The sequence below is a fragment of the Labrus mixtus genome, chromosome 11 (assembly GCF_963584025.1).
Source record: "Labrus mixtus chromosome 11, fLabMix1.1, whole genome shotgun sequence".
In the NCBI taxonomy this organism is placed as follows: domain Eukaryota; kingdom Metazoa; phylum Chordata; class Actinopteri; order Labriformes; family Labridae; genus Labrus; species Labrus mixtus.
The window spans coordinates 24,537,722-24,553,074 of NC_083622.1; the positions used below are offsets into that span (position 1 = coordinate 24,537,722).

Below are 15,353 nucleotides of genomic sequence, written 5' to 3' on the forward strand. Positions count from 1 at the left end.
CTTTCACCAAATAACAGTCATTCCCTTAGAGTGTAATTGTGCAACTGTTGCTGAAGTGAATACTCCATTCACATGTAGTGAGGTGTCTGTGGGACTAAATGGTTATTCTTCCATTGAGTCTGGTTTTGAACAGGGTATCCTTTGCCTGCCACTATCCCTCAGACTGGGCTCCTCTGCTGAGGCAAACTTTGTCTCCAATGGAGTATTATAGCAACACTGTTTGCTGTATTTAAGTTGTTTGACCAATCAGGATGCTCATGTTTGAAGAGCAGTCCAAACCTATATCTTGCCTTTGACCTAAACCCTCCTCATAACCCCTGTTTACCTGACAACCAGCCTGTGATTGGCTCCAACTTGGCCCCTAATTAACCCTTTTATCAGGGAGATCACACTCACCAAGTCCTTATTTGGCCATGTGGAATATCGAGGTCCAAATCCAGCAATGGTGAGCCTGATCACATACACAGTAGAGCCACTGAGAATGTTTGACTCCTGTTTTGCATCCAGCACTGCCAAGTTTTACATGTATCATGCTTTACACCTATTAATTGCTTTTCTTCCTTTTTCTCTTTTCTCTCTCCCATCTCCAGTCTGCATCTCGTCTGACCACTCGTCCCAACAGTTCAGAAACTCCCAGTGCTGCTGAACTGGTCAGTGCCATTGAAGAGCTGGTGAAGAGCAAGATGGTGAGACAGAAATCACAAAAGCACAAAACTCACATGTACAATGTGAAAGAAATGTGGCATATTCTATGCAGAGAAGTCTGATAGACCTAGATAAAGACACACTCACACACAAACACACACACTTTGTTCCTGGTGTTGTTGACAGAGAATGGTATCATGGCCTACTAGTCATCTGTCAGGACTGTGACTCACTAAGCCAGCTGTCCGCTGTTGCGACAAATGGGCATTGCACTCCATAACGAATATCCTGAAACTCACACGTGTCCTCTGGTCTACGGGCTGTACACTACGGACATGTAGCAAAGTAAAGACAATGCCATTTTCTCTGGAGTCATACAGCTTCCTTTTGATCTTTAAAAAACATAATCAAACTTAACATAAAACATAAAACTTGCTGCTGATTAAGATAGGATTACATTTGGTAAAATACCAGTGATTTAAGCCCCCTGGTGGGCCTTGCAAGTACTGCAGGTGGGCAGTGCGCAGTCATATCAGTCGATCAGTTTGACTCGATTTGTGTAGCACTTTTCATACACAAAGGGTTTCACATGACCAGAAAAATCTATAAACACAATATAACCTCCCCCCCCCACACACACACACCTTACCCACAATACATGCACGAGATTTAAAAAAAAAAAAAAACATGTTATAAATAAAATGATAAAACAGATACTGAGAAATTGAAGAAATCTTATCATGAATTCATCATGGGCAAACAAAAGATCAACTTTTAAAATTCAAAACAGGGTAATAAAAGACGAACATATGAAGGACACACATAAGGAAGACAAAGAAAACATTAAAATATGATACTAAAACACGAAAAAGTATCCCCTGAAAATAAATTAAAATAGATAACAAATTACTAAAATATAATTAACTTAAATGAAAGAGAATAAGATAATACAAAGGAAAAAATAATCAATAACAATAAACTAGAATAAGATGTTATTAAACAGTTTTATCACCATATCAGATGAATATTTGCACAGCCTTATCATATGCCCACTTCATAAGAATGTTTGTAGAGTAAATAAAAAGAGAAATACTTTTATCTTGGCCTCAAGCATTCTTAAGTTTGTGAATTACTGCTCTAAACATATACATCAACAAAAACTCTAACTCTCGATATATCTGTTTCTCGTCCCTTTGGCTTCCTCTCCTTTTCCTCCTTTCCTCGTCTCCTGTTCCCTCAGTCACTGGAGGATCGTCCCAGTTCGCTGTCAGTAGAGCAGGGCGATAGCAGCTCTCCCTCCCTCAACCCCTCCGACAACTCCCTCCTCTCCTCCTCCTCACCCATCGATGAGTTGGATGAGCGCAAGTCTGGCTTCCTCAAGAGAAGACAGTGAGTGTTAAGCCCCGGGTCTTGTTTGTGTGTCCATAAACAAAAACCTGCTTAAGTTCAATCAGTTAATCATGTTTGCCAACATTTGTGTGCTTATATGGAACACTTCTGAGGTTTATCCACAGCTTAAGTGCATTGGGTTTGTATTACACAGTGGCAGTTTCTGTTTTGTGTCTCTCAGTTATGTGCTTCTGGAGCTGGTGGAGACTGAGAGAGACTATGTCAGAGATCTGGGATCAGTGGTGGAGGTATAAAAAAAGAAATCTATCATGAGCTTTCTGATATTATTTTTGGTCAGTATTTGGTGAATGTTTTGCAAATGAGTCAACTCCCCTTCCCCACAGGGCTACATGAGCAGGATGAAAGAGGAGGGAGTTCCAGATGACATGAGAGGAAAAGACAAGATTGTCTTTGGAAACATCCATCAGATCTACGACTGGCACAAAGAGTACGACCTTGCAGTTTTTCTCAATTAACAAACCCTCTACTACAAATATCTGTGTATATAAGTGTATTATCGTCCCAGACTGAAAAACAAACAAAAAAAAACATTGAGTACGCTTGGCTAAATAAGTGTTTTCTCTCCTTATTTGTGGACAGTTTCTTCCTGGCAGAGCTGGAGAAGTGTTTGGAGGATCCCGACAGGCTGGCTCCTTTATTTGTCAAACAGGTGAGGAACAAGTCACAGTTGTTTTACATCAATTCTTCTGTTCAACTGTGGATTACAAAAACAAATGTATTGACATCAAAAAATAAATTATAACATATTTCCTGAGCCATAAAACATTTCTGATTTCTTCATGCTTCCTTTGCTTTCTGGCTCTGTCTGTCTGGCTCTTATTGCAGGAGCGGAGACTTCACATGTACATCGTGTACTGCCAGAACAAACCTAAATCTGAGCACATTGTGTCAGAGTACATTGACACTTATTTTGAAGTAAGATTTTTTTTGACCAGTTTACACTCACCCAAACGTTTGTAGCGTTCTCTACCATGCACTGTCAATAATAATAATTGTTTCTTTTACCAGGACCTAAAGCAACGATTGGGCCACAGATTGCAGATCACTGACCTTCTGATCAAACCTGTCCAACGCATAATGAAGTACCAGTTGTTACTGAAGGTAAATCCAAAATAGGGTTTCATACTTTGCAGGCTGTATTCTAGATATGAAAAAGTCTGAAACATACAGGATCAAACAACACGTTCAACATTTTTTTTTTGTACATTTGAACTATTTCACAGGATCTTTACAAAATTTCCAAGAAAGCTGGAGCGGATATATCAGAGCTGGAGGTAAAGTAATCCTCAGGCTCTTTATAAAACTTTCTTAAGATGAGGTTCACACGTTAACTTGGATTGCCATGTGAGAAATATGCCCTTTAAAGTTTCTTTTGTTTACATGTTCTCCTTTAGAAAGCTGTAGAGGTGATGTGTGTGGTCCCAAAGCGCTGCAATGACATGATGAATGTCGGACGACTTCAAGGCTTCGAAGTAAGACTGCTGTTTATCCTCCCAGTAGTTTGTGCATGTCTGTGCCTGTATCTCTGTGTGTTTTTGTGTGTTTTGACACCTACTCTTATTTGTTTAGGTATCTATGTAGACATACATTTTTAACTTCAGTGAACTGCCACTAGTTGTCAGTGTTCACTCATTTTATACATGTATGTGATTACTACTGTAGATATTTGTGTTGTAATGGACATTTCTTCTGTTTTCTGTGTGTTTTTGTTCTTTTTTTATTCTTATATTAGCCATGAAAGTCATTAGAAAAGAGTAAGGATTCTGTCCAGCTCCATCTTCATGTATCCTGTGCCTCTCTGCTCTCTCTCTCTCTCGTCTTCAGGGTAAAATTGTGGCGCAGGGCAGATTGCTTCTCCAAGACACCTTCATGGTCTCTGACCAGGATGGAGGCCTTCTGTCGAGGATGAAGGAGAGGAGGGTGTTCTTGTTTGAACAGATCGTCATCTTCAGCGAGCCTATAGACAAAAAGAAGGGCTTCTCTACTCCGGGCTACCTCTTCAAGAACAGCATCAAGGTAATTGCGGCCTAATTGCAATTGGTAATACTCAGAAAGCTTCACTTATATATTTAGATTGATTGAGTGTGGAAATGTCAATGTAGCGTCTTCGAAATAGCCTCATACTACTATTACAATGTCCGCATCTGTCCCTGGCAACTTTTATTTACACTTTTACTTTTCCTCATTTGTCTCTCTGCTCTTTTTCTTCTGTCTTCTTTCCTCCCTTGTCCCTAAACCCAACCAGGTGAGCTGGCTGGGTTTAGAAGAAAATGCAGAAGACCCTTGCAAGTTCACACTCACCTCTCGATCATCGAGTGGTAACATGGAGAGGTACACAATCCATGCAACGAGCCCTGCAGTCAGTCAAGTTTGGGTCCACCAAGTCAGCCAGATACTTGAGAACCAGCGCAATTTCCTCAACGGTAGGAGAAGGCTGTCTCGACAAAAGTCTACACAAAGTAGCATAATGTTTACTGATTTTTTTTTTAATCTGAAGATGGTTTCATCCTTTGAACTAAACAACTTCTAAAATGTTCCTTTATCACAGCTCTGACGTCCCCTATAGAGTACCAGAGGAACCATGTGGGTGGTGGGGGTCCGGGCGCTCCACCCAGCAGTAGCAGTAGTAGTACAGGAGGCCTGCCAGGAGGAAGCAGCTCCAACAGCACTTCCAACATGGGAGGTGGAGGGGGCGGCGGAGGCTCCGGAGGATCAGGAAACAACTCCTCCTCCCTGTGTGGCCCTCGCTCCCGACCCTCACGCATCCCCCAGCCATCCTCACGCCTCCCTCAACCCGTCCACCACCACCACCCGCCGGGTCCCGAGGGGCCCGACAGGTCAGCAGGTATGTGGTCACCCTGCCACCCTCAGTCCTTCCACCCCTCCAATCCCTTCTCAGACAGCAGCACAAACGGGGAACTGTTAGCCTCAGAGGTGCCTAAGATGAGAAGGCTGGAGAGTCCTCATGGGAGTAACAGTAATAACAGTAACAAGCCGTCAGACAGCATGGACGGCTGTGTCAGAGCCGGTTTTGGGGGATTTGAGGACACCCAGAAACATCAAACAGCTGCTATACCACAGATGGCCGTTGCTCCTCTGAATTTGCCCCTAAAAAGCCCTCGAGTTGGGACAGTCTCTCCTCTGATTTCACCTCAGTCCCCAGGAGGAGGGGGAAAGGAGGCACTTGTCCACCCCAGCCCTGCTCATAAAAGCAATCCTTTCTGGGCAATGGTCCCTCCTATACCTCCCTCTCCCGCCAGCAGGCCTGGTTCCTTCTCCTACCCCAATGACAACAGCACCAGTGGTAGTGGTGGTGGGGAGTCTTTGGGCAGAGGAAGCCACGGGACGCCCTCTCACCACCGCCACTCCTCCCATAGTAAGGACATAGACCGAATGAGCACCTGCTCCTCCACCAGTGAGCAGTCCATACACTCGACCCAGAGCAACGGGGTAAGATGCCGAGTCGAGGCCCAGGCTTCAGCGAGGCCTGGAGCCACTCACTAAAAACTAACCTCGCCCTGGCTGGCAGGCTGTCAAACTGTCAGTCATCCTGCCGCTGCCTCTGAGAATGGCTTGTACATGCAACGACTGCCACACTGGAGATTAACGGCTTTCTGAGTGCACTAACTTCACCGACAGTGTTTGTGTGAGGAAAACCTCCGGCTCTCCAGGAATGTACTAACAGTGCGAATCTGACTCATAGACGACTGTTGTTTCTGCTTTCTTTGCCTCTTTTCTGAGCTTCCGTGTGTGTTTGTTTCTCTAATGCAGCTAATAGACACTAACAGTTGATTGAAGAAACATAGTATCTCACAGAACCTTTCATTCATGCTTCCAATAGCATATTTTTTCTAGAATCTTTGGCCAGACTAACAGCTGAAGACCTTTTTTTCTTTTACAAACTGCCTCCTTCCTTTTGCAATTGTTAGGCCTGTGACTACATAAGCAGCTCTGGCTAACTTTATCAGTCTCTCTTCGAATTGATCAAGCATCTTCTTGGAAAGTTTTTTTTAACTTCAACTTCACTCTTCATCTTGCGAACCATAACTTCTGCTCCACAGCTCCTCAGAACTCCGAAAAATAACTCTTATACAATGACCCGACACTCGTCAGTGAAGACATAAAAAATCACCTCTGTTGAAAGCATTTCTCCGTCCTTTGCTGCATGCTTTAAGCATGTTAGCAAGGTCATCCCTCTAAATACACTGTCAATCAAATAATGCATTTGATTGGTGAGAAGCTACTGACACACTTCTGTACTTCATTTCAAGAAATTCATTTTCTTCATGTGTGTGTATTTACTTTGTTTGCATTTGTGTGCCAACACGTTTCCATCTGTGTGAAGTCTCACATCTTCTAAAGTGTTTTATTTCTTTCTCTCCAACAGAGTGAAAGCAGTAGCAGCAGCAGTGTGTCCACCATGTTGGTGACCCAGGACTATGTGGCAGTGAAGGAGGATGAGATCAGTGTGGTGCAGGGTGAGGTGGTCCAAATGCTGGCCAGCAACCAGCAGAACATGTTTCTGGTGTATCGGGCATCCAATGAGCACTGTCCCGCTGCTGAGGGCTGGATCCCTGGCTACGTATTAGGACACACATCATCCTCCATCACACCTGAACTCCCTGAAGGAACCATCAAGTAAGAACAAGAGACGTGTCTCCTGTTGAAGCACACAGTATGCAATCTATCATGATTCTGATTTTGTGTTTAACTCATTAAAGACTGAAATGACTGCCCCTTTGTGTTGTTTCCTTTAGAAAATCATTATCATGGCACACAGCACTCCGTATCCGCAGAAAGTCTGAGAAAAGAGACAAGGAGGGCAGGAAGATGGAGAATGGCTACCGCAAGTCTCAGGACAACCTGGCTAACAAAGTCTCTGTCAAGGTAAAGGGTGTCGGGATATCTTTTACTTACTTGCCCTTTCTGTAATTTGTGCATGAAAATCTAATTATGTCATTACATTTTCTTCACAGCTCCTAAATCCAAATTTCATCCAGGATGGTACGTATACATTTTTGCTTTTTGAACTTAAAGTGTGGTGCAGTTAAATAAATGTTTTGTTCCATTAGATAGCTTCAAGTACTAAAATTCCAAACGCAACCTAATTAAGTGAAACGACAACAACGCTCATGGCACATTGACTTGTGTTGTTTCTCTCCAGCTCCTCCAGAGTTTCTCATCCCTGTCAGCGATGTAGCATGTGAGAGTGGCAGCAGTGTCACCCTGAGGTGTAAAGTGTGCGGTCGGCCACGTGCCACTGTCACCTGGCGGGGACCTGACAACAACACTCTGAGCAACAGCGGAAACTACAGCATCACTTACAGGTAGCAGCATACATCTCCACTTAATATCTTGTTTGTTTTTCTTTGAGCTGAATCAAAGAAAAAATCTGCAGTATTCATTTTTTTGAGTGAGAAAGATTCTTAACTATTTATTTTTAAGTATTAAGTATTTTAGCCCCAATGGATGAATACTGTACATCAGACTGCCTGATAAAAATCTAAATATGTTGTTGTAAATTTCAATTACAGTAAAGTAAGAGGGGAGCCTGAGTAGCATTATAATCCATTATTTTTAGACGAGAAACATCAAGTTTGTTGGAAGAGAAGTCTTAATTCTGTGGTGTAGAAATGTTACTGCTCATTTAGCAATACACAAAACTCTTTAAGTATCAAATGTCGAAAACCTCAGGCTTGCATCTTATTTCATTTGTTTCTTTTCCCATCCTTCTCTCCTTTTTTCAGTGAGACAGAAGAAGCAGTGCTTCGTATCCTGGGAGTGTCTGTAGAGGACAGTGGCGTTTACACCTGTGTTGCCACAAATGTAGCCGGCTCTGTCACCTCGTCCGCCAGCCTCAGAGTCTCAGGTGAGAATCCCACTGTCCTCAAGCTTTTTATTACTAGAAAGATATTTAGGTTTAATTATGTTAAGTTCAATTTCTGGGTATGCTAGGACACTTACACTACCTCAGGTATACACTTTGAAACCACAAAACTGTGGACATTAATGTACTTTAATTTCTAACACAACCAGCATTATAGACTGTATGAAACATGGACGCAGCCTCATTGACGTCACCCATTTGTTACTAAAGGGGAGTTCTGAAGCCAAGTTATGGTGGTCGCAATATTGAAAATGCTCAACCTAACTTTAGTTCTAGTAACAGGCAAAGAGCTGGAGCTGAGGCGGGTCTTAAGCCTCCTGGTAAACGGCTACAACCGCACCGCTTGCAGTCATATTAATCAAACCCCTAATTATATGCATAACATGTATCCTTCAAAAAATCTAAACAGAAGACCTATGACCCCCTGTACAGTGTGTGCTGTGCTGTTAGAGATGGGAACCAGGCTGTAATAATGTTCAGTTCTGTTGTTGAAATGGACATTTGAACTATTTTAACATGGGTGTGTGTGTGTGTATGTGTGTGTGTGTGTGTGTGTGTGTGTGTGTGTGTGTGTGTGTGTGTGTGACCTATGGGCTGTTTGAGCCAACCTCAAGTAGACCCTCAAGGAACTGCAGTGTTCTGCACTTTCACATTGACTTCATTGTATAACACGTGTTACGTAATGGGTTTTTCAGGAACTGCTGAAGATGGCAGTGAAGTCCTCTGGAAAAACGGCTTTGAGTCTCACTACACAGAGATCACTGAACTAGGAAGGTAAGGATGTTGCTATTAAAAGCCCTCTTGGTTTGAGCTCTCACCTTTTCTGTTTGACTGTCACAAGTTGTTTCTTGACCACATCAATCTAATCAACTCTTCATATTACTGACTTTATTGTGGATGGCTGTTCAAGAAGTAGTTAGGTGGTTGTTGATTATTTTGATGAGGGGGGATCAAAATTTCTTGGCAATCGACTAATGTAGCTGTTTTTATAAAGACATTTTGTAAACTGACTGTAGAGTGCCTGTATCCTCACCAACTTCATCTGTTTAATCAGGTCTGGAAAAATAAACTATAGATACATGATATGTAGGATAACAAATTAATAAATGATGGTCACATGAAAAAAAAGCCATTTAAAAATCTGAAAAAGTACAACAGACGCACAGTACAGTTAGATTAAGATCAACAAACGTTCTCACCATGTTGCGTCACATCATATGTGAATGTATATAGCTGTACATATAGTCTTCTAATCCTAACTTCTGCTCCCCTAGGGGACGTTTCTCAGTGACTAAGCGGTGTGACCAGAGGGGGAGTAAACGCACAGTTGCAGCCAAACAAGTAAACAAGAAGCTGCTGCGACGAGAGCAGGTGCTGCAGGAGATCAGACTCCTGCAGAGCTTGGACCACCCCAACCTGGTCGGACTGCTGGACACGTACGAGACTGCCAACAGCTACGTGGTTGTACTAGAGATGTAAGTACAGTGTTTGAAAAATAAAGTTCAACCTTGTTACTGTGCAAGTCTCTAATGTGTCCATGTGTTCCTCTTTTCAGGGCGGACCAGGGACGTTTCCTGGACTACATTGTGAGCTGGGGCAACCTGACCGAGGAGAAGGTGGCTCTGTACCTGCGAGATATTCTGGAGGCTCTCCACTACCTGCACAGCTGGAGGATAGCACACCTCGATCTCAAAGTAAATGCACACTCTAACACCAGAGTAGAGGAAAGAATGAGAGGATTTTAAATTGACTTTATCAGCAAGTATAATGTGAAAGCTAATTAGTTCAATGATGTTTTATCCAAAGATGCCACTTTTCTCAGGTTCCTGCTTTCTAAATGTGTTTTTCTTAAGTTGTTGGTATTGAGAAACGTGTGCCTCTGTCTTTCTCCTGCTCCTGCAGCCTGAGAACATTGTGGTAGAACATGCATTTTCCCAGCCCGTGATCAAGCTGACAGACTTTGGTGATGCCGCTCAGCTGAACCCTTCCTCCTCCTCCTACATCCATCCTCTCCTGGGGAGCCCAGAGTTCTCCGCTCCTGAGCTGGTCCTGGGTCAGCCTGCCTCGCTCTTGTCTGACCTCTGGAGCTTAGGTCTGTAACCGAGCACAAAACAGTTCAGAATTTACAACATCATATGAAACATATTGTGGTGGTGTGGATATGAGTTGATGATACCAAAGCCCCAAAGCTTGATTTACTTAAATGAACCACAAGTTCCACAATCCTTCACTTCCCCTTCAATAATATGAAGCAATCAACAATTATGTTTCAGTAATAGACACACACATTCCATTACTTCTGATTGAGCAGATAACTTGCGTCCTCATTGATTCTTTAACTTGGGCTTTTCATTGGTTCATTTACAGGGGTGGTGACCTACGTTTTACTAAGCGGTGCCTCTCCCTTCCTGGATGAGAGTTTGGAGGAGACGTGTCTGAACATCTGTCGCCTGGACTTCAGCTTCCCGGAGGATTACTTCCAGGGTGTGAGCCCGGCCGCCCGAGACTTTGTGTGCCTGCTGCTCCAGGGCGAGCCCGAGCGACGGCCCTCTGCGGGGTCCTGCCTGCAGGAGCCCTGGCTCCAGCCGCAAGGTGTGATAAACAGGGAAACCTCAAATCACAGGCGGCCTGCGTCTCCCGGCCCTCAGACTGCACATCTGGACACCTCCAGACTCATTTCCTTCATCGAGAGACGGAAACACCAGAACGATGTTCGGCCCATTGGCACCATAAAGGCCTTTCTTCACAGCCGCCTGCTCAACCACATGTAACAAAGGTGTAGAAGATATACAAAGAAAATATGGAGGATGAGTAACTAATACGTTTAGTTCAGATGAGCTGTGTAAAAACCACCAGGAGGGACCACCAGCAACATTTCCACAAAGATCCCCTTTTCCCTCACTAAGCCACAAAAGTCCTGCTGCTGCTGACTGACTGACTGACTGACCTCTGCTGACAAACCCTCTGACTCTCCCCCTCCTCCCCTTAACCCACGGCATATTGTCTTTATGCCTGCACAACAAATGAACTGCTTGAATCTGTCTGAGATTTAAAACGTTGACCTAGCAGGGAGAAAACCAAGCTTTGTCGACCATCCAGCGCGAGCGAGTCTTGCGTTTCGGGACAGTGTTAAACAGAGAAAAATAGAATACTGTAAAATAAGAGTACTTCAGGCTGCTTTCGGTTGAATATAAGGAAATGCTTTTTGTAACGAGAGATTACTTTTTGTAAATGAAACTCTGTACAGTGAGGGAATGGAAAACTGTCTTTATTCATACCTTTTGGGGATTAAAAGGTAAGTAGGTAGTAGGAAACAAAGAAGTGAGGTGTGTGAACAAAGTGGCACCCATCAGCAGGGTCCGCTTCATTCTGGATCAAAGTGAAGACCAAAACCTTCTCCAGAAACACGTTGTAGTTACATTCAGTGCAATAGTTTGCTTAACTTTATGCCCCCCTTCCGTTTGAAAGGAGAAATCGTTTTTTTTGTTTTTTTTGACATTCGGAGAAACAAAATTAACTTGAACAAGCATCACGGCACCTGGGAATGAGCTTCTCAGATTTCTATCTGCATCCGCCTTATTTGTAAATAACGTATTCCTGCCTTTCATTCTCACTTCGAAGAATCCATCTCAAATGAACAAAAGCTATTTCTTTTGCCGAGTATTAGTGAGTCCATGCAGCTGCTCCCTGTGGACCCTCAGCAGCTGGATCTCACCACGAACAAAACCGCTACTAGAAATGCACTCGTATTTTGCATCGACCCCCATGTGCAATGTTGCAGCTTTAACATTTATGCAACTATTTATGAAGAATTGTGTTGTAGCTGTATTCTTAAAAGGCATGTACGTACCTGGTACTGCGATAGATGTCTGTATTGTGTTAACTCTTATGTATTAAGTTCAGTATTAATATCTGCAAAACCCCCCCAGACAAGAGGAGGGAATAATGTATAAAAAAAATGTGTATCTATTAAATATAGGCACTTATGCTTTCATTTTGTCATGTTCTTATTTTCTGTAACAATACCAAAGTCAACTATGCTTTTTTTCCCCTGCTTAAGTGTAGGTTTTTTTTATTTCTCACGTTAAGTTATAAAAGACCATTCTGAACCCTGACCTACGCGTGTTTACAAAGGTTCAGTCTGGCTTTATTTATTCTTATTGTAACAAGAAATTGTTTGGTGGTTTATTGCTGGAAAAAAAAACTAACTAATATTTCACTTGTTTTTTCTTTTCAAGCTGTGCACAAAAGTGGTTTGCTGTGTGAGTTTGTTAGGCTTTTGTAGGTATATTCTGGTCTATGTCACTAGATTTCTTTTGTTTGAGCATCTGGGTTTGATGTCGTAACACAGACTTTGTCGACGTTTTTACCAAGATATAGATCCTGAAAGATCTCTCCTTGTGGCCCGCTCACCATGGACTTTCAATGATTGGACAATTAAACTTAGCCCAAATGTTGGACCAACAATAGTTCAAATGTTTCCCCTTGAAAAATAACACTCAACATTAACTTTGGGTTGTTTTATTTTGTAGGAGTTGATGTTATATCTGGAGAAGTTACCGAATACTTTTTTCTTTTTTAAGTGCCAGTTGAATGCTTCAAACTAGAGAGGTGGATGAAACAAAAAAAAAACTTGCTTTGTTTCTTATTTTATTTTCAGGTTTCAAAGGGTTAATGTAAAACCTGATTAAACACTAAAGAAGTCAATAACATGTTGAGTTCAATGACGCGTGTTTGTCTGTACAGTCTTAGTCTCTTATTTTGTCTCATTTTAATTTATTGGTGTGGATCTGGGCTTCCCAAAATCATGCTTTTAATCACTTTATGGAATTCTGTTTAGGAGTATTCATGGAAGAATATAATCTAAGTAACAGAATGCTTTTGGGAAACCCGGCCTACGTGTGATGTAAAGATGTACAGAGAGGGTCGGGCAGTATGCCCACACTCAGGATGTAAACCTCATAACTATGTCATATTTTAAATACACATAGAACAAGACTGCAGCAATGTCATTTTGAATGTCTTATGATGACTTATTTTTTAATTTTGCATGTATATTTCTTTGTACAGAAGATTGTGTTTACATGTTACTAAGTGTTGTAAATATTTTATTTTGTCCTCGGTTATTTTGCCATTAAACGTACAAGGAACCACTGCCTCTGACACTTTGTGCGCACACACAGTAAACACACAATCCTTGAGGGTTGTGAGAAGAGCTACTGTTTTCATGGCATTAGTAATAAGAAGGGAAAACCCCTGAACAGTTCGTCAAAATGAAAGGAAACAGCAGCAATAAAATACTTCCGTTCTGTGTCGAGAAGCCTAATCCTACGTTGGAACGAATCAATCAATCAATTTGTATTGTATAGCTTTCAAAATGGAAGTTCTCTTAAGACACTACAAAAGAGCAGGTGTAGACTCTAGTTTTTGTTATATTATTTACAGAGGTCCAACATGAATCCCCTATGAGCGACACTTATAGCAATGAGCAAACACTTGTAAGTCAGACTGATCTAAGAGAAAAAACCCCAGGAAGAGTAGTAGCTAATGAGGATCCAAATAAACAAATACAATTATTTTTTTACAGGAGTTGGAGTCAGGCAGGTCCACAGCAGGCTGGCTGTCTGCAGCAACGATCCAGAGGAACCTACAAGACAAAGGAGCTCAGAAACCTCCCGGGGAAAATAAATGGTTAGTGTAATTTTAATGTTACACAAAGACGTAGAATATTGTGACATGCATTAATTTGACATGAAAGCAGAGGGAGAGACATGATGGAAGTCTAAGCCTATAGCAGCATAACAAGGAGCTGGTTCAAGCCTGAGCCAGTTCTAACTATTGGCTTTATCAAAAAAGAAAAGTTTAGAGCCCACCCAGATGATGTTTGTTTCCTAGTATATGATTCCAAAGGAGTGGGGGCTTATAACTGAAGGCTGTATTTCCCATACAACTTGTAGAGACTGTAGATTCCTCCAGCAGGCCTGCATTCTGGGAGTGTAATGTTCTAGAGGGGTCAAAGGGCACTATAAGCTCTTTATGTTAAGGTGCCTAACCAGTAAGAGCTTTGTAATTAAAAGGAGGATTTTAAATTCTGATCTAAACTGCCTCCTTTGAGACACTATGTGATAATAGTATTTAAGATGTTGCTAGGGTGACAAAAGGCTGTCCTTCCCCAGTTATTGAGTAGATTCACATTTAATCACAATAATAAACCTTGCAGACAATATTGAGCTTTAATATTGGGTCAATAATGATTGTAGAATATATGTAAAATTGGCATAACAGTAAAGTAATAATGTTAATATACTAATATAATGACTGTAGGTCAACATGTCTTATATAAGCAATAACAACTATAATAAGGATAGCATTAGTATGAAAGTAATGGATGTCTGAGCAACAATTCAAAGGGACCTTTGAGACAAGGGAGCTCAATCACTCATGGAAGATAACAATGCATTCTTGAGACTTGATAGATAGAGAAGCTGAATCTTAAGTCTGGGACAGGAGGATCATTCTTTGTTTTCATCTTAAACTTTGAACCAAAAGCAACACTGAAGTTTCACACATGGTTTATCATTGTTCTTGCATCAAGACTTAAATGTATCTGATTTTCAGACCAATGACTGGAAGTGTTGTTTGTGATATTGAAAGCAAGATTAGATTAAAAAAAAAAAAACAAGAATGAAATTTACTTTGAAATACTCAGTGAATGTATTTACTCTAATGAAGATGTGTAATGTGATAACCTATTTAAAAAAAGAAGAAAGAAGAGGCGTTGTAGCTGATCTTATCTGCACTCTGCAGATGCTGAATCTGTACACTCTTGTGTCGCTTCAAAGAGCACATAATTCCCCCACCTCTGTATTCCAACTGTAATGTCTGATGGCATACATCGTAAGAGAGGAGTTACCGTAAAGAGAGATTCAAAAACTGAAAAAAATTTAACTTTTTTGTTCAAATGAACCTGGCTTTACCTTTGGTTCATCTGCAAGTCATTGAAATGAACAACAATATCAGGTGTTAAATCTATTTTTTGTTTTTTTAGAAGCAAACTTCTTTGCATGAAACCACAGAGGATGTATCCGTTTAAGCTCAACACTTGCTTTCGATCAAAATCTCATGCAAGATCTGCCGGGTGTGAAGGTGTTGCTTGCTGGCAAAGTGTTTCTCCTTATTTGTCAGAATGTTGTGTTTTAGTTCATATAGCTACTCGCTGGCATTATAATATTTTCAGTATTGATGATATGATTGATGATGGATATGAATGTGATGAATAATTCTTAGTATTCATGTTTTCTCCCTTTGTGAAAGGTCACCTACTGCAGCTTCTGGGCAACCTTCAGTATTCTTCACCCACTGAGTTCAGCATTTACTCATACAGAAAAATCCCACTCTAACTCCTTGTTTC

The 15,353-nt window shown here is 41.5% G+C and overlaps 1 protein-coding gene across 4 annotated transcripts in view; it reads left to right on the top strand.

The window, feature by feature from the left end:
* Window positions 1-13,096, top strand: part of triob (trio Rho guanine nucleotide exchange factor b) — a 102,745-nt gene extending 89,649 nt beyond the window's left edge. For 3 of the 4 annotated variants that reach the window (XM_061051002.1, XM_061051005.1, XM_061051003.1), the window contains 22 exons: window positions 591-686; window positions 1,886-2,034; window positions 2,216-2,282; window positions 2,379-2,482; window positions 2,635-2,704; window positions 2,881-2,970; window positions 3,064-3,156; window positions 3,279-3,329; window positions 3,450-3,527; window positions 3,880-4,071; window positions 4,301-4,478; window positions 4,604-5,505; window positions 6,443-6,693; window positions 6,813-6,942; window positions 7,032-7,059; window positions 7,220-7,382; window positions 7,803-7,924; window positions 8,638-8,716; window positions 9,217-9,417; window positions 9,498-9,636; window positions 9,845-10,034; window positions 10,310-13,096. In XM_061051002.1, the coding sequence (XP_060906985.1) occupies window positions 591-686; window positions 1,886-2,034; window positions 2,216-2,282; window positions 2,379-2,482; window positions 2,635-2,704; window positions 2,881-2,970; window positions 3,064-3,156; window positions 3,279-3,329; window positions 3,450-3,527; window positions 3,880-4,071; window positions 4,301-4,478; window positions 4,604-5,505; window positions 6,443-6,693; window positions 6,813-6,942; window positions 7,032-7,059; window positions 7,220-7,382; window positions 7,803-7,924; window positions 8,638-8,716; window positions 9,217-9,417; window positions 9,498-9,636; window positions 9,845-10,034; window positions 10,310-10,713 (3,777 nt within the window). In that variant the 3' untranslated portion in view covers window positions 10,714-13,096. Of the gene's footprint in view, window positions 1-590; window positions 687-1,885; window positions 2,035-2,215; window positions 2,283-2,378; window positions 2,483-2,634; window positions 2,705-2,880; window positions 2,971-3,063; window positions 3,157-3,278; window positions 3,330-3,449; window positions 3,528-3,879; window positions 4,072-4,300; window positions 4,479-4,603; window positions 5,506-6,442; window positions 6,694-6,812; window positions 6,943-7,031; window positions 7,060-7,219; window positions 7,383-7,802; window positions 7,925-8,637; window positions 8,717-9,216; window positions 9,418-9,497; window positions 9,637-9,844; window positions 10,035-10,309 lie in introns of those variants that run through there. The other variant, XM_061051004.1, reaches the window with a different exon arrangement.
* Window positions 13,097-15,353: the final 2,257 nt, after the last annotated feature.